A 19,977-nucleotide genomic window follows, 5' to 3' on the forward strand; every position below is an offset into this window, starting at 1 on the left:
TGCAAACCAATCCTGTGGCCGCACGCATTCGAAAATGCGTTTGGTCGTGAGCATCCTGAACGGCAGCCTGTGAAGGGAGCGGCTCAAGACGCGCAGATCCAGGATTGGCCGTAACCCACCGGTCTTCTTGGGGACAATGAAGTACGGGCTGTAAAACCCTGACCTCATTTCGGCTGGAGGGACAGTCTCGATTGCACCCTTCGCCAGCAGGGTGGCAACCTCCGCTCTCATGATCGGGGCATTGCCACCGACCAAAGTAAACGGACTCCCCTGAAGCGGGGAGGAGACCGTGCGAATTGGATCGCATAGCCGAGCCTGATAGTTCAGGCGACCCAGCGGGACAGGTAGGGAAGCTCTAACCAAGCTCCAAAGAACTGAACCAGCGGAAACATCCGAATGACAGACGTCCCCCCGGAGGGGCAGCGAAGCGGAGTGACCGGCCCAGGCGTGGGTGGCATAGCGGCCCGGTGCGGGGGCACGGTCATGCTCCGCGTCCTGACAGAGGAGACCAGGGAAGGACCAGCGTTCCACGGGGGTCTGCTCTGCCAGGGGTCTGGCGACAGAGGGGGACGAGAGTGGTGTGGTCCGGAGACGGCACACACTGTCATCCGCGCCCTCAGAGACAGAGGGGGACGAGAGCGGCAAGGCCCGGGACTCAGAGATGGGATGCAGCTCTTTGGTTTAGAAAAGATTCTCCCCCAGCCCTCCACCGGGGGAAGGAGTGGCCCTGCAACCACTCCCTGAAGAACTGCAACCCACATCTGAGCTGCCCGTAACGGGAGCGCCGCAAGCCTGGCCTTGGCGGGGCTGCGGGACCGGTACTGGCAGGGGCGCCTTCCTGCGACCACCTCCACAGCGCGGCCCGGTGCTGCTGGGGGCCGGGCGGGAGGGGGCGGAAGTCGCAGGAGGGCGCATTCGGCAGCAAGCGGACTGAGGCGTCTGAGCCGGCAGCTGGAGGCAGCAAAGCCGCCGGGTCAGACAAAATAGCCACAGTCCACTTCTGGGCGGCCGAGAACTGTTGGGCAGAGTCCTCGACCGCGCCGCCGAAGAGGCCAGCCTGGGATATGGGGGAGTTGAGGAAACGAAATCACTCAGCCTCGCGCACATCAACCAGGTTAGCCAGAGGTGTCTGACCACCTATGTGGACATCACCTGACTCAGGGAGCGTGCGGTCACCTACGTCGCTCGGAGAGCAAGGTCGGTGACGGCAGGCAGCTCAAGGATGAGCCCTGAATCAGCCCTACCCTCATGCATGTCATTGAACACCCAGGAGGATGGCAATAACACGCAGTGAGGTGGCAGCCTGCCCCGCAGCTCAATAGGTCCCCGCCACCGGAGTAGACAAGAACCTACAGGCATTGGAGGGGTGCTTAAGAGTCGCCACGCCAGGTGGAGGCGCTGTGGGGACACATAAGTGTTGCCACAGAACACTCCACAGCGGGAACCCCAGTGCACCCTAGGCCGCGGCCTCTGCAAGGGCAGAGAAGGCAGAAGAGGCCACTGACCAGTCGCGAAAAGTCAAGGAGACTTCCACGATCTCATGATCTCTTCATGCACGTCCGGGTAGAATGGATTTGGGTTCGCCACCCCCAAAAACCAATCAACAGCCTTAAGTGCTCGGGACATGGCAGAAGGTTCCACACAAGCCCGATACTCGCGGCAGCCCGGGAAGCATAGCTGTGCACTCTGGATCAAACTCGTTATGCTAGCACATCCGAGGACGGCAGCACAGACGAGCCATCATCTCTAGAGGACTCCAGCTCACCTTGTGATGCGGTGATACATGATTTCATCAGCCGGGGGACCGAATGAGACCGCGGGTCCGCGGGCGGGCCGGCGAACTCACCTGGGACCACGCAGGTTGCAATGTGAAAGACGGGGTGTGGACCGAGGAATTTTTCGTCGGTTTAGTTCCAAACCTCCGTCTTAGGTCACCCTGGCCACCAGCCGAAGTATTATCTCACGTGGAGAAAAATAGATCGGGGTGTGGATGAGGGACTCTCACTCATTGAGCTCATCGAGTCTCGACCGTTACATTGCGATGGTCACGTTCCCAGTGAGAGAACGTGACACACCCACGAGCGCTGTCTGAGCGCGATCAAAGCCCAAACACTCAAAACAGCGCTCGCGCCCATCAGCTGAATCTATCAGAATACCACACTCAGAAAAACACGGGCAGATCGTCTTTAGAAAGACGCGTCTTTAAAAAGACGTGCCGCGTGCAGCTCTTTAGTGAGAGGAAAAACTCCGCTGATGTTGAAGCGACCAGGGAGAACACACAGACTGGCAGACCACTGCTCAGCTCGCAGGCAATGTGAAACTCGCTGGATACCGCCGTCACACCAACACCGGAGAGTTCGCTTGTCTCGAAGAGATGTAGTCACTGAGAAAACTCAGGATTTGGCTTGTGGAGTGAAGATGCTCTTGGCTCCGAAGCGAAAACATGATCTGCTGTTGCAGGTGTCTCTCCTTAAATACCCACGCGGTGGGGCGGAGATACATTATGCAAATTCCGCAGACCCATGGCATTTCATTGCCATAGGCTCGTTTTTTAATACTCGAAGATGATAGGCTTTCTGGCGAAACCCCCATTCTCCGTCATCCGACGTAACTCGGAGTGACTACGAAAGGGAACAGCTCGTTCAGTGCATCACACGTCATTGCGCTATTTCTACATCATTGCACACGCGCAGTCCTTTCAGTTTCGGTTTTCAATCCGATCAAGTGTTTACATGTTCTCTCGATCGGATTAGAAAAGGAATGAAGCTTCCTTTTTAATCCAAACGAAATGTCATTGGGATCGATTAAGGCGTTTATATGAAGGCTTTTCAGTCCGATTGAGCCGTTACTAACGGATTATTTGGTTGCATGTAAACGTAGCCAGTGTATATTCGTGCAGTGTGTGCATATAAAAAACATATTCTGATTTGAAGCTTGTGACATATAACCCGATCCTGTTTAGCGTTCATATAAACACTATTCAGATTCATAAATTGGAATGAATCTAGTCCGATTGAAACACAAGTCGTGCATGAAAAGATTCACAAATGTTTCCTTCATGCCACATTTTCCCCAAGACGGCACGTAGCCTGTCAGTTCCTGTGTGGGAAAGGAGTTGCTTAAAGGCGCAGAATAGACTAAATATGGCCTTTGAAAAGAATGACAGCTCTCAAGTGCCTTTACAGTCCTCGCCTGTTGTGTTTTTCCCAGCGCCGCAGGGGTGAAGCTTGCTGAACGCCGGAGAGAAGGGGAAAATCACTGCCATCTGCACACACTATTAGTAGTATTTTCTCTTTCAAACATGCCGTCACATTCAGAAAACAGGAAATAGTGGGATGAACTCCAAAAGGCTGAATGATCGCATGTGAACGGCTGTTAGTTTTCATTAATGCACCAAGAAAGAGGTCAATAAAGCTCTCCAACAGGCCATGTTTTATATTTTTAGATTTATATATTCATGAGTTATTTCACATACAGTCAAACCTAAATGTATTCAGACACCTTCAACATTTCTCACATTATCACAGTTTATTCCCTATAGTTTAGAAAATGGTAATAACACATGTCAAGAACTCAGTGGATATTTGACTGGTTTTGTCCGTCCTTCTGTTAGACTCTCACACATGAATTATGTTGAATATCTGTCAGCTGTTAAATTTAACTACACAATTAGATAATACCAGTTTAGCTCAACCAGTGACCAAGCAATGCTTCATGTTGTTCAGTCTGTGTGTAAAAAGAGCATTAGCAATTACAGAAAACACACTTCAGCAAAACATGATCAGCTCAAAGTGGAGGAATCATTTTTGGTGCCAAACTTTTCTAAATGTCACTGGTAGTCACTGTATGAAGAGTTTTTGGGTGTAATATGTCACAGTTTACTTTATTTTGCTCTCCTCACTTACAGAAATGAACTATAGTGTCCTGCACACACTAGTAAAAAAAATATCAAAATTTATATCTGGTGTCTGAATAGTTTTTGGTTTGACTGTATAAAGCATAAAACAACAAATAAAGTCGTTTCACTCGGATGCGAAAATTGAAGTCGCCGGAGAACCTGTGTATCAAAATTATAAATGACGTGTCCGTCAACTGAAGGCACATCGAAACTCATAATAAATAATACACCACCTGCGACAAACTAAACCACACTTCATTGAAGATCATTTGAGAAACACCAGCACAGATGCGCCGTCTCCTGAGTTTAACGAACATCACGACGAGGTTATTGGCGGAAATGCTGTATCGAGATTACAGTGTCATGTCGTATTTCACACTGGAGGCTTTTGATGCCTTTAATCAGAGAAGGGGAGATAAGAGGAAAGATTATGGATGGATGATATATCCGTGTGCAAATATCTGACATCGCAAGAATGGAATTGGGATCAAGACAGGGGGAGCGCATGGATAATCCCACAGCATATCAATAAGCCTGCTAAAATGATCCATTGACTTTGAATACGTGCACAGCTTGAGGAACGCTTCAGGATCCGGTGCTGTAAACCACTGTTACTGAGCCATGCAGGCACAGCCTTTAGCAAACACACGAATTGGGGATATACACTACTGGTCAAAAGTTTAGAATAATTATGATTGTTTTTAATACTCTTGAGAGAAGTCTCTTGTGTTCACAAAGGCTGCATTTATTTGATGAAAAATACAGTAAAAACGTAGCCTGGCATGCCAGACCTACATCAAGATGTTAGGTCTGGGAACTCTCCATTGGCATACCTCAATCCGAGGGGCGAGATAAACGGTTACCTTTCAAAATCCCTCTGCACGCAATAGGATAGTGCTACAACCAACCAGAGCAACGAACGGCTGTGGATGAGTGAGTCCCATGCGTTTTTCCACCAGCGGAGCTAATTGATATATTAAACTTTTGCCGTATCAGGTCGGTAAAACTCCGAACACATCTTCCTTTTTTAAGAATGACTTAAGTGACGTTCTCTTAACTCCAAGTCCTCCAGAGTCGTGGCCAAAGCCGATTCGAAAGACCGCTGCATCTTGTTTTCAAGTAGCGGGGAAATCACCTATGGAAATCACGCGGAACGTCATGAACTGTCCCGTCATTGTGTTAAGCCCGCCCGCCGACTCTATACACGATGTGATTGGCCTGACCAGTTTTTGGTTTTTACAGCTCAAAAGTTGTTGCTAGACCACACTGGCTGCGAAATAATTTTCGCTGCCGCTAGGGTGCGTCTAGATTTCTAGGCTAGTAAAAACGGTGAAATAATATTACATTTTGAGATAACTAGTTTCTATTTGAATATATTGAAAAATGTAATTTATTATATCACAGGAATAAATTAAATTTCACAATATATTAAGACAGAAAATTACTCTTTTAAATTGTAAAAATATTTCACAATATTACTGTTTTTACTGTTTTTTTCATCAAATAAATACAACCTGATGTGAAGCAAAAATTGCAGTAAATCGCGCTGATTAAATCTAATGGTCGTTTATCATATCACGTCAAACCGTGCAAATTATACTTTGTTCTCAATTTGTTAATGTTCAACGTCAGCATTGTGTGACTGCATTTAAAGCCCTTCAGATATTATCCTTGTTTTCGCATGCGCCGTTGCAGTCTCTTCTTCCAAACTCTCAGTCCGAAGTCTTTTGCATTTTACAGCGGGTGAATCTGGTGTCACTGGTGATCGTCGTTTGAACATTTCTGGATCCACCATCAAATTAATAAGTTTAATTATATCAAGTGCTGTGAGAAAAGGCTATAAATCTCCACCTCCAACATCCTCACATTCATAGCCGACTAGCCGAGACTCTTCTTTATGTGTACAGATGTGTGTGTGTACAGATGTGTGTGTGTGCAGATGTGTGTGTGCAGATGTGACGTAATGACGCAAAGACATGCTCGAATCTCCCGCTGAAATCCACCAGTACCACTGGAATTAAAAACATTATTAAAAGCTTACCGCTGTGAGTCGAGCTACGGCAAGCAGAGAGTGTTGAACACTGGCTGGTTATGTACTTGTGTACTTGCTCAAATTTTTTTTTTTTTTACAAATTTTTACTTTTGATAATTTTTAACCCAAAAAAGTTACGGACTGCAGCTTTAAATATTATGACACTTTAAAATAACTGTTTTCTATTTTAATATATTTTTAAATTAAATTTATTCCTGTGATCAAAGCTGTATTTTCAGCATCATTACTCCAGTCTTCAGTGTCACATGATCCTTCAGAAATCACTCTAATATGATGATTCATTGCTGTCACAGGAATACATTTAATTTCACAATATATTTAAATAGAAAACCACTCTTTTAAATAGTACAAATATGTCACAATATTACCGTTTTTACTGAATTTTTCATCAAATAAATGCAGCATTGGTAAGCATTTTATATTATATATTTGAACTGGACATTTCATGTTCTTTGGTTGTATATCGGTTCTTATGCTTTGGCTGTATGGAAAAGACGGCTTAAACAACGTTTAAAAATTCTCCTTTTGAAAGACATGTACATTTTTGGGTGAAACCTTTAAATATTTAAAGAACTGAGCAAAGAAAACCCATTAGAACTCATAGGGCCCTATTTTAACGATCTGAAACGCAAGTGTCAAAGCGCAAAGCGCAAGTAACTTTGTGGGCGGATCCCGGCGCTGTTGCTATTTTCCCGGCGGGATAAATGCCTCTTGCGCCTGGCGCAAATCTAAAAGGGGTTGGTCTGAAGTAGCTTCATTATTCATAGGTGTGGTTTGGGCGTAACGTGAAATAAACCAATCAGAGCGTCATCTCACATTCCCTTTAAGAGCAGGCGCGCTTGTTCTAAAGCGGATTCCTATTATAACGGCGGATTTGCCAGGCGCGCGCCAGGAGCGGTTCACAGCCGAGGAGAGCAACGTTCTCGTCAGGGCCGTAAAACACAGAGAAGTGACATGGAGGATGGAGAAACCCACCCAAATTAACTTCTGTTAAACAGGCGTATGATAATTTGGGTAAATGTGTAAGCTACATGTATGCTTTTATAATACATTTTCTATCCATCTATCTATCTATCTATCTATCTATCTATCTATCTATCTATCTATCTATCTATCTATCTATCTATCTATCTATCTATCTATCTATCTATCTATCTATCGTAATAATGTATGATTTGCAAAAATGAAAACTGCTGCTTAGATGAGAGAATCAACGTGTATGCGCGTTGTGCACCCGCTACATTATGGCCAAACATGCGCGCTTAAAATAGCATAATGAACAACGCGCAACACGCCACTGACTTTAGACTAGGTTTTTTCTGGTCAGTGGCGCAATTGTTTTATAGAACAGCAAAATAACATGAGGGAAAGTTTGCGCCGGAACACGCCTCCTCTTTGCGCTGAACCGCCCCGGGGAGCGCAAGTGTATTTCTTAGTTAACTGACGTGTGTCTGTGGAGGGAAAAGCCCGCTTTGCGCGGGTGCAAAATAGGAATGATACATGCGTCAGTGTACAAAGTCATTTGCGCCGAGTGCAAGATAGGGCCCATAATATCTTGAATAACATCCGCTAGCCAACATGTCACCTGACACAAACACACATTTACCTGCAAAAGATGCAGCAATCGCCCCCCCGCAGCAGTTTCTCCATCATCCTCACAGTCCTGCAGGAACGAGTCTTTATCCTCCAAGTAGATCCTGATGAAAACATGAGGGCATTGTGAAATAAATGTGGGAAAAACTTGGCCTCAGTGTGGCCACTTTTCTCAAAACAGCCCGCAGGGACTCTCCCTCGCATTATGCCGTGTTTGCGAGGCGTCTGGGTGTATTTCAGAGCGAAATTGGAAGAGGATTTGGATGAGGAATAATATCAGGCACAGGGAGGAGTGTGGGAAATTAGGACGCCCCGCTGAGGGTTTTGAGACCACACGGTCCATCATTTGGGGAATAGCAGTGTTGACAGTCAGTTCACTAACAGAGACATCGCTGCCCGGAGAGACCTTTCACACACGGCTCATCATATGTGTCGTGGACGGGAATGGAGAATCTCATGTGAATAAAGTGGCTAATCGTTGTGTGAAGTCACAGTTGAAATCAAGTCTGCTATTAACCCTCTGGTGCTCTTCGTGTGTCGGGCAAAAATGACGGATTTTTTTTTTCTTCAATGAAATGAATGTACTATATTTTAGTTTGATAATGTTTTTTATTTATTTTTTGTATTTGTAGGGGATTTTAGGGCACTAAATGATATTTACGCTGTATTTATAATCCATTTATTCACTTTTTGAGTATAGCGACAGACTGAAGTTTGATCTCTTTTCAAAGACGACACTTGCTGACGTGAAAAAAGTTTAAAAAGTGAACTTAAAAAAGTTACAGAATTGTACATTAATGTTATGAAAAATGCACAAAAATACTATTTTCAATTTTCAATATATTTTCAAAAACACATTTTACTCTAAAACTGCAAGAAAATCAAAGCCATAAACCTAAACAAGTTGTTCAAATATGAGGCTGATATCTCAGTAAATGAGCTTGTTCAGTGAGATGTTGTTCGGCTGCAGTACCGAACGCTTCCACTAGAGGAAACTCGTCTCCATTCATTTCCAATGCGCTCGTTTCTGACCGCGAGGAGCACAAGCGTGACTATTGTTTACAGGACCATTTAACCTGTTCGAAACATGTCTATGATTTTTTGTTTGTTTGTCACAGCAAGTGCCAAAACCTTTACCAAGTTTCGCACCATTCCGATGAAGAAAAAAATTCTAAACAAACAAAACGTAACATTTTTCTGTCAAAAATGACCAAAGAGCACCAGATTTATGAAAGTATGTTTTAACAAAGCAACAGGACCTTTTATGAGATAAAAGTTGCTAAGCTATTTTAAGTACTGGTGTTATCATTGAAGTCCATGGCACAAACAATGCAGTCTCACTGTACGTACTTAATGTGGTGGTACTAAACTTTGATTTTCAAGGAGCCGATAGAGCGATAGAGAGACATTTTAAAGTCCCCCTGTGGTGAAAATCCAGCTTTTAATGTTGTTTATATGTCTATGTGGTGTTTTTAATACGCTTTAAGACAAACCATGTGTAAGTTCATAAGTCGACAGCATTGCTGAGTATTTTCTGCTTAAAACTGCAGTGAACCAAAGACAGTCTCAAAAACACGGTTTGAAATCGCTGGTGTTTCCGACATCACAAACGACCTTGTAACCAATCAGATCAACGTGTGATCGTCAACCAGTGGATCTCTGAGCTGAGTGAGTGAGTAGAGGCGGGGCTCATTTGCATATTCATAGAACCGCCGCGCATACTAAATGAGGCAAGGGTGTCGAGTTACACTCAATGCACTTTTATGATGGATAGATGCACTTTTATGATGGATAGATGCACTTTTATGATGGATAGATGCACTTTTATGATGGACAGATGCACTTTTATGATGGATAGATGCACTTTTATGATGGACAAATGCACTTTTATGATGGATAGATGCACTTTTATGATGGATAGATGCACTTTTATGATGGACAGATGCACTTTTATGATGGACAGATGCACTTTTATGATGGACAAATGCACTTTTATGATGGATAGATGCACTTTTATGATGGACAGATGCACTTTTATGATGGATATATGGACTTTTATGATGGACAGATGCACTTTTATGATGGACAGATGCACTTTTATGATGGATAGATGCACTTTTATGATGGACAGATGTACTTTTATGATGGACAGATGCACTTTTATGATGGACAGATGCACTTTTATGATGGACAGATGCACTTTTATGATGGATGGATGCACTTTTATGATGGATAGATGCACTTTTATGATGGATAGATGCACATTTATGATGGATAGATGCACTTTTATGATGGATAGAAGCACTTTTATGATGGATAGATGCACTTTTATGATAGATAGATGCACTTTTATGATGGACAGATGCACTTTTTTGGACTTCAAAATCAGATGTGCCATTCACTGCCATTATAAAGCTTGGAAGAGCCAGGATTTCTTAATATAACTGCGAATGTATTCGTCTGAAAGAAGAAAGTCATATACACCTATGGATGGCTTGAGGGTGAGTAAATCATGGGATAATTTTCATTTTTTGGCTGAACTATCCCTTTTAATTGTGCAGCTCTAATATCTTTATAGTTATAGTTAGTTATCGTCTTTAGTGTGAACAAGCTAGAGTGAAAGGCTTTACAGAAGGGATTTTGGATTCGTCTTTTTATAGCACTCTATAAAACAGAAAATACTGTCAACAGGCAAAAAAGGGAATAAAATGTTGTATAAAATCATGCTAATGAAATATGAACAAACCCTCAAAAAAATCCTTCAGAATACAGACAGGAATAAAACTGTAAAGTTTGGTGTATTTAAGAGCTGCTGAAATGGAGAACAAAACTCATTTGAAGTAACGGCCTTTAAAAATATATATATAGTAATGGAAACTTACAGAAGCAAATAGATGAAGTGCAATAAAATAAACACTTAAATGTGTTTTTGGATCTTTCCACTACATTATTAAAAGCCAAACAGTGCATAAAAAAACAACATGTTTTTGCCTTAAACTTAACACTAGCCATGTAATTTAAAAAAGCAACAAAAACAAAAAAACAAAACAATATTACTTACAACTGTGTTTTACAATCTGCATTTGAACACTTATTTTACCCTTTTTGTGAGTCTCCTGTTTTAGCAAATTTAGCTAAAGAATATCTGACTTATTCGGTGACTGGTTGGAACACTATTTATTATTTATTTTGGTTTTGAGTGGTTGGTGAACCCAATGTTGTTGTGTGCAGATCTCAGAGCCGAGGCTGCCCACAGAGACGCGGTGTTTGACGGCCTGCTTATGGGGCAGGCAGCGGATCCTTAGGAAAGATTAGATGAATGTGATCATTTATGTTTGGGCCTGAAATCGCTGATACAACCTTTAAAGTCTCAAGCTGTTAATAAAAGGCAATCCAATCTTTCTGAAGTTAATGACAGACCGCAGTCAAAATGTAATCACCAATGATAACTTGTAATTAAAACATCAGCTTTACTTTGAGGTTTTGGGCGGCTCCAGGCTTCACCTTCCCAAACAGGGTTGAGAACGGAAAACCCTTGCGTCCTCATACGCCGGGGGCTTCGGGAACATGCTGAATGTCAATATCACCTGTGGTTTAATCTCACACACACACACACTCCTCCCCCACTGTATGTCACTGATCATGTCCTGAGGAACCACCCGGGGCGACGCTTGCATAACAACACACACGTCACGCACAAACATTACATTTCTTATCTCGTCAATGCATAACTCGAAATGCATAAATAATTGAAATACTGCCTGCAATTGAATAACAAACTAAGAAAAAAATATGTTCTAAAAGAATCTGCTGTAAATCTGTTGTTCTAAGCAGGTTTCTGAGGCAAAAACATCTCAACTTCCTTAAAGTCTCCGTGTAGTCAATCATTTTATCCCTTAAAACTCATCTTTGATCACCAAAACGACATATTTAAACTTTTTTCCTTGAAAAACTGCCTTAAAATATCTTGAGTGTAACTCGACACCCTTGCCTCATTTAGTATGCGCGGCGGTTCTATGAATATGCAAATGAGCCCCGCCTCCACTCACTCACTCAGCTCAGAGATCCACTGGTTGACGATCACACGTTGATCTGATTGGTTACAAGGTCGTTTGTGACGTCAGAAACACCAGCGATTTCAAACCGTGTTTTTGAGACTGTCTTTGGTTCACTGCAGTTTTAAGGAGAAAATACTTAACATTTTTGTTCAATTTACACATGGTTTGTCTTAAAGCATATTAAAAACACCGCATAGACACATAAACAACATTAAAAACTGGATTTTCACCACAGGGGGACTTTAAAACAAGATGAATTGCTTTGAAATGTATTAAAATATTTCAATAATTTATCTTGAATTAAATTGATTTTTCTTACGACATTGGATTTTTTAAAGTGTAAACGTAAAAATGTACAACATATATAAAACATGCTTGGCCACGTCTATTAGATGCAAATATTACAATGATTTCTTTAAATATCTTAAAAAGTTGCTATAAAATTTCATGGATAAAAATATGAAACGTGCACATTTAACGCAGAAATTATGTACATAAAACAAACTGCACAAATGACTACATGGAGTATGTAAAGTAAGTTAGGGTTGAACTAATTTGTCTAAAAGAGAAAAAATATTTGCTTAGCAACGGCAAAGTATTTTTTTAATGAACTAAAAACAGAAATACCTGTATGCATAGATATTGTGTGTGGCGCTTGCAATCTTCTTGTTTTCATATAAATTATTCAGAACCCTCTGAACCTGTAGGAAAATAAATAAATAAATAAATAAATATAAAACATGTCCAACAACATATGTGCACTCCAAACCAGACACTGTTCCAACATAACTGGAGTCAGAATATAAATATATTCACACAATGACTGAAAGAGGAAAGAGGCTGCAAGCAACAGGACATTTCACAGTGATGCAACACCGACCGCTGATACACACACACACACACACACACCTGCACAGGCTTATTTTCCAGTCTCTGCTCATCTTTAATGGACTGCAGGATTGTTTCATAAACAGGAGATGACATTATGACGAGAATGTATGTGTTAGATGAGTGTGTGCATAACATATTGACGCTCATAAAACACTATTTCAAAAAACACGAGTGGACTTGAAGCGCAAGTTATTACTGCGCCGCTGACCAATTCCTGCCGCAACAGGTCTGAGCATATGGTACGACTACAAAACATGTTAAAATGTTCATATCGGTCCTATTCCTCTCTCAAAATCATATAAAACTTTGGATTTAGATTTATCGGCAAATACATCGGTTATCGGATTTCAAATATAACGAATTATTGGTTATCGGTATCGGAGAAAATTTTCATATCGGTCCTATTCCTATTCATATCTCAAAATCATATAAAACTTTGGATTTAGAATTATCGGCCAATATATCGGTTATCGGATTTCAAATATAAAGAATTATCGGTTATCGGTTAACCCTCTGGAGACCAAGGTGTTTTTGGGGTCCTTGAGATGTTTTGACATGCTCTGACATTTGTGCTTTTTTCAGTTGCTTATAAACATATTAATGGCACAGGTGAAATTACACTCTATTTAGCACAAACAGGTCTACCATAATGTGTGAGCAACATGTATGTACATGTTTGTATTTTTGAGAGAATATTGTTTATGCATGGTTATTGAAAAAACTTAAAAATTAAGTTTTTGAAATAAGGACACAAAAAACATACTAAATATGTGTCCACAAGACTTTTGACTAATGTACGTTGTCGCCTAGAGTTTTTGCTTCAAAATGATCTGAAAATCATCCTTCCTAATCATTCACATAAAACAATAGATTGTTTTAAATTGTGAAAAACATTTTTTTGTTTGCCAAGGCAATATGCGGATGGGCGGAACGGCCCAACCCCTATCATGAATAATTAAGTGGTTCTCAGACAGTGACCCTGCATAATAATGAGCCTTTCATTCAGGGGTGTCACACAAGAATGCATGCAAGGACAATATATATATATATTAGGGATGGCCCGATACGAGTACGAGTATTTACATTTGTGTACTTGCCGATACCGAGTACCGATACCGATATTTCTTCCGCAAAAGTAATAGGCTCCCAGAAAAGAAGACGACTATTTTAGAACACAGGTTAGAAGACTGTTTTTATTTTCTTCTCTGCTTGTTTTAACAAGTCTAAAAATAAATAAAAATTAGTAAAATAATAAATGTATTAACACACAAACCACTGTTAATTTAACATAAAAGCAAGGAGGCTACTCTGGCATGACTGAATGCGCGCAAACAGCGCTCCCTTAATAAATCCTAAAAGCTGACAGTTCATCGCGATCTCACACATCTCTGTTATTATCAATGAAGCTGACTGCACAATAAATCTTTCATAATATCCACACTTTGTTTGTTATAATTAGAGGATTTGCCAGCATACAGAATTCAGCACTGAACAAAAAAGTCCGTTTTGAGCGGTGAGGGGAGTCTATCTTAAATGCTTCTGATTGGCCATTGCGTTCAAGAAATCAACACATATGTCTGTGATTGGCTACATCGCTCAACGCTGTAACCATGTTATGAATAGAAACTCTGGCCTGTAAATCGTTTCTATTTTGTTGTAGTTGTTCTTGTTGCTTTTATGCAAGAGATGAATAAAAATCTTTTAGTTTTTATGTTTTATTCATAGATATTTCTAGTTTGCGGGAGTCCCGCGAATCGTTTTATTCTCCCGTAACCCGCACACACAGAGTGAGTCCATTAGCCTACCGCCCGCGCGCGCGCTCGGCCATCAGATCTATGATGCGTCTTCAGATGTTTAATTAGATTGCTGGTGTTAAACGATGTACTTTCTTTCCCTCCTCTCGACACCTTAGCTGAACATAACTCACAGTCTGCCTTGCTGTTGTCATCATCCCTTATCTTGAAATGAGCCCAAACCGCCGACATTATACTTTCCTATGCCTCAGTTCACCTCGACAAAGCACTCGCGGCGGCCAGTTTCGTTTCGCAAAATGTACGTGGTATCGGTGCGTGGTATCGGCGAATATTTATGAGTACGAGTACGAGTATATTAGGACAGTATCGGCCCGATCCCCGATGCCAGTATCGGTATCGGGCCATCCCTAATATATATATATATATATATATATATAGTCATTGCATTCTTTCTTGTATATATATAGCCTACATATATATATATATATATATATATATATATATATATATATATATACATATACACACACACACACACACATATATATATATATATATATATATATATATATATACAAACAATCAAAATATAAATGAAAGCCAAAAGCACATTTTTAGTCATACCTGGAAACAAATCCTGGTCAAATGCTATATGGGCCATTCTACAGAATTGGTTCAAAGTTACAGTTGGAAACATCTTGAAAAGAAAATAGTCTTTTCCCATAAATGTCTTATAAAGTATTATTTTTTAAAGTAGACCAATACAATAAAAATAAACCAGTCGCATTTCAAAGTCGCTCGCGAAATGACCGCCAGGTGGCGCAAAGGGACATTTATCAAAACGTAAGTGGGGCTAATGTCAATTAACAGTAAGGATGAAATTCTACAAGTTATGGTAATTTACAAATAAGCCTACAACAAACATTTATTTTTAAACAAATATTTTTAAATATGCAACATGCACGTTTAAACAACAAACAATACAATCTGAACCAGCGCTTCCTGTATTGAGACATGCAGCGCGTTTCAGTTACGATCCTGGTTCCAGTGGCCTTAATACATTCACGGCTTTTTAAAATGTCACAAAGCGTTTTGAGATGGTTTTGAATGAAATATTGAAGTTTATAATTAGGGTATTTTGGCACACCACGCCGAGTGGCTATGCATTATTCTAAAATCTGGCTTTATTCTGGCATGTTGAATTAGAGTTTGACAAACGCGGCGGCGCGTTCATTTGAATTTATTTTTCTCATAACAGCTAAAAGAACTTACTGCGTAATTGTTGGTCATACAGATAAGATATCATCTTTTAAAACTGTAAAAGGTCTACTTTTATTCATGTAGGCTAAAGTAGGCCTACACTCTCTGGCTAACGACAAAACGTTTTCTCGCTTATGTGAGAAACAAACGTTTGGGCATTTCTCAGTGAGGAAATTAATAGCCGAGCGGTAGAACTGACGGTTCGATCATCAAGATGACACGGGTTCGAATCTCAAACAAACATTGTGTACTGTAAATTTTATATTTATTAATGCAGAGAGATTTGTCTAGCTCTAAAACTCTGTTACAGCATACAGTTTTTTGCTTATATTTATAAAATAAAATTACCATGCATTTCCATTTTACACTAAGGAACAATAGTATCCAACAGAACGACTTTGCATCTGTACCAATCCGGTACCAATCGTAATTTCAAAAGCAGTTCTGTAAAAAAAGTAATTTTATATATATAGCCTATATATATATATTTTTTTTTTTTATTAGGCCTATTATTATTATTTTTTTGATTCCCTACAACCTAGAGTTTTTAAAAACATGGTTTTAAGTAAAGTGTGATTTGCCAGGGGGGGCGGGGATTTCCTTCTGGTCTAAACATCCCTGCTTCTGCTGAATTATTTGAATCCCCACACCCCTCCCTCCACAGTAATCAATGCTATAGGCTACTTCACCAATAGACCATATCAAATATAAAATAGAGATATGCAACAAGCACGTTTAAACGACAAACAATAAAATCAAAACCAGCGTTTCAGTTGTTCATTAGTTCCAGTGGCCTTAATGCATGCACGGCTTTTCAAAATTTCACAAAGCGTTTTGAGATTATTTTGAATGAAATATTGAAGTTTATAATTAAGTGTTTTGGCAGACCACGCCGAGTGGCCCTATGCATTTTTCTAAAGTCGGGTTTTATTCGAACTTTTGCTAACGACAAAAGTTTATCTGTCGTCTCTGTCTCCGGGAACTGCGCGTCACAAAAATGAACCGAAAGCCACTTCAGCTCAGTCACTATAAGAAATCGGCTATGTCTAAAGCCTTTAAATGTCTAAATATTCAGGCTAATAAATGTTATCTGATTATGTAATCCATAATGAAAACGAGAGGTACAGAGGATCTACTCAAACATGTAGCATGTAAGCGCTTCCCAATGAGAAAATGACAAGACAAGGGTGAAAATCTCGCTCTAATTAAATGTAGCAGGCTAAATCGCCCTGAATTAAAATGTAAAAACAGATCAAATAATGTATTTGTCGAAATGTTGCGATATTGTTTCATTTAAGTTCATAATTATTCTATACATGTTATTTAATTTAGCAGCATTACCACGAAGCACCGTGGTTCGATATGTATTTGAATAATAAAGAAGAAAAAAAACTTAATTCACAAATTGCATGCCTGGTTGTAAGGATCCAAAGATCCCTGTAGAATTTAATATTGAGTTGAACGTTCATGACAACAAATTAACATGCGTTTTTTCATATTATATTTAGTTTTGCTTGGAAAAAGCTGGCCCAAACCAGTTTTATTTCATCAATTACTGAAATAATGAAATATTTAGTAATAAACTTTTATGACAGAAATATCACTAGGCTACATGTAACTTAAATCATTTAATTCCTTCATTATCAACACTGTCTAGAATAGCGATTTAAGTGTGAATTGCGACTTCTCTTTGTGTTAAATCAGCCTCAGACTCCGATAGCCGGTGGGGGGGGTTGGAGGGACAGTTCAGTGCTGTATCCAGCGCGCAGGACAATAGGCCTAGGTGTTAATGTTCCTCTTTCATATGGAGAGCGAGGGAGACTAAACAAACTTGTTAAAAAGAGATTCAGCGCGAGAGAGGCAAAGAAAAACGCATGTTTTAATTTAATTATGTTGCTTTGGACAATTTTCGTTTTGTAGGCCTACTGTTTTAATTGTTTAATATAGCTTTCATTTCTTTGGCAATACAAATTTAAAATGTCGTAAGAATAAGATTAGCCTAGTGTTTCTTATTTTGCATCGCAAAAGAAATAAACTCTAAACCCGATGCAACCCTGTTTTAAATTAAAAAAAAACTGTCCCGACACTTTATTTAAACCTTGAAATGTTCGAACTTGGTTTCAAACTTAAGTAATTTTAGTGTTCTTTTACATTACACAATAATTTAGCAGACTAAAGACGTGCTTCTTCATTTTCATTTTCTGATGCAATCGGCTGACAATCTTCCTTCATCAGTTTATGTCCGTTGTGCAGCGCTGCGGTTCCAGGAATGTAGCAAATTTATGTTGTAATAATAATTAAACAAAACTCTTGACTTTAAATAAGTAAACAGTTATAAACAGTTAGCTATTTAAGCATCAAGAAGGTAAAATATAAACGCTGTTGGCCAACATCGGTTAACAACATGTATGCTACATTGAGATTCGATCTCGGGTCGATTGAAGCTCCTCGAAGCTCGTGTTGTTGCGTTAACCACTGAGCTACCGTCTGTACGTCTATAAATGTTTTTATTGCAATGTTTTATTTTTTCATTATTTATTCAATTTCATTTCAGTAGCCTAATTTGAATTATTTTAACTACGTTTCACTTTTTGAATTCATCTGCTACCAGCTTTCAATCGCTCTGAATGAGCCGCGGTGCGGCGGCAGATTACGCATTAGAGAGAATAAACAAACACTTTTCAGAGTCTATGATTGTAGCGCCTCTTGGCGGTAAAAGGCAGAAAATACACCCCACATTTTACCGCCGCGGTGGAACGGCTGATGTGGGCGTTGTCATGGCTTGCCTCAACATTTGCGTTTGAATAGCGCGCGTCCTCCGTGGGCGTGTCAGATTAACGCGTAATGAAGTGTAATGAGCTGGGGGGAAAAAATCTGACAGCACTCTCTTTTCATACAGATTACATAAACTGAGAATATTTGTTTTTTATATAAATTACTTCATTGAAAAGAAGAGAATTCAAGCTTCATAAAGAAAAATCTCTCGTGCCTGTATGACAAGTATTTGCAGAGTTAGAGTTAATTTTTCGGACGTGTTTCAGAATGGACTGCACTGACAGAGAGAAGGCAAAACTCGCATCATGTTTATTTTTCTTTATTTGACAAAAAGCACAAAACTTTGTTTTTATTGTGAGTATACAGAAAAATAATAGACAATTAACAGGATCGATTGATGTATAACACTTATATGTACGATCAAAATCAACAGAGTATTTTAAGTCTATTTTTCTGCTATGTGAAAAAAAAAACGGCAAAACGCGCCGGCGCGTTTCTGGTCCCCAGAGGGTTAAAATTAAAATTATTTAGGAATAATTTTATCCCTAAAATAAATGTATTTCGGTATAGGTTTTTTTTACTAGGCCAGTGTGAAACTGGAACATTGTCACGTCTGAATAGAACAAATCTTCTACAAAATGCCTCTTAAATCGAACACTATACTAAGCGATGAGCTGAACAAGTAAAGAGGAATAAATTAATTGTACAGTATGTCAGGTGCGTGTTCAACAACGTTGCGTATGAATCTGGGCGCTTATGAAAGAAGCAACACATCCCTGACACGAATTCAGTGAACTTTACAAGGACTTACAGGCAATATCTGGCTTTGATATGAACATTTTGTCCGATAACAGATAATTCTTTATATTTGAAAGCCGATATATATATATATATATATATATATATTGGCCGATAGATCTAAATCCAAAGTTTTATATAATTTTAAGAGACTGATTACATCTCACCAGTAAAAGCCATGTCTCGAGGTTTGCTAAAAGAAGCAGCCGGGCGAGAGTGACCAGATATTGAGTGTAAATCTATTTTGTCCACAACACCAAGGACTTCAGATATCGCCGTAAGAACCCTGAGAAGGACTTTCTGTCCATCAAAATGGGTTTCAGCCTATTTGTGCTGAGTGTCCCTCCATTACTGACCAAGAAAGAGAGTCAGAAATGATCCAGAGTGCTTTTCCGTACAGCCGGTCTGAAGCCACAGAACAACAAAACCACAGCACCATGACAGCAGTTTCATTCACAAATCAAGAACACACCAAGCCCAATGCTAATGAATATTTCAGACGGCGCACTTCCCCAAAGATCGAAGCCTCTATCAGCACGATTCATCTGTTTTCTCTCTGGCTGATACTCTCTCAGTGAGCACCTGTGTCAGGCGGAGGATAATGAGATGTCTTTTGAATTCAAATGTTGCCTTTTTATCAGCGTCGATCAAAACCAAATCGCAGAAAACACATCCTTTAAAAAGTAAAAACCCCATTGATAGTTCCTCTGAGGTTGTGCTCGTCTATTGTGGAGACGTCTTTGTGTGGAACGGAAATCTAATTAAATATTTTCAGATCTGTAGCTTGTGAAGATGCTTGAGGTTTTTTCCCTGAACAAACAGGTGTGTGTTGTTTCCCTGGCGTCTTCGGTTCATAGACAAACTCATTTACAAAACTTCTGTCAACAATAACCTTTT

The 19,977-nt window shown here is 40.1% G+C and overlaps 1 protein-coding gene across 2 annotated transcripts in view; it reads right to left on the minus strand.

Moving 5' to 3' along the window:
* The window catches only part of impact (impact RWD domain protein), a 78,109-nt gene that overhangs the window by 11,134 nt on the left and 46,998 nt on the right, over positions 1 to 19,977 (minus strand). For both annotated transcript variants that reach the window (XM_056239046.1, XM_056239045.1), the window contains exons 9-10: positions 12,230 to 12,303; positions 7,558 to 7,648 (exon numbers count right to left, since the gene is read on the minus strand). In XM_056239046.1, coding sequence (XP_056095021.1) covers positions 7,558 to 7,648; positions 12,230 to 12,303 — 165 coding nt within the window. The remainder of the gene's footprint in view (positions 1 to 7,557; positions 7,649 to 12,229; positions 12,304 to 19,977) is intronic.

Source organism: Rhinichthys klamathensis, unplaced genomic scaffold, assembly GCF_029890125.1.
Source record: "Rhinichthys klamathensis goyatoka isolate OS25496 unplaced genomic scaffold, OSU_Roscu_1.1 h1tg000552l_1, whole genome shotgun sequence".
Lineage (NCBI taxonomy): Eukaryota > Metazoa > Chordata > Actinopteri > Cypriniformes > Leuciscidae > Rhinichthys > Rhinichthys klamathensis.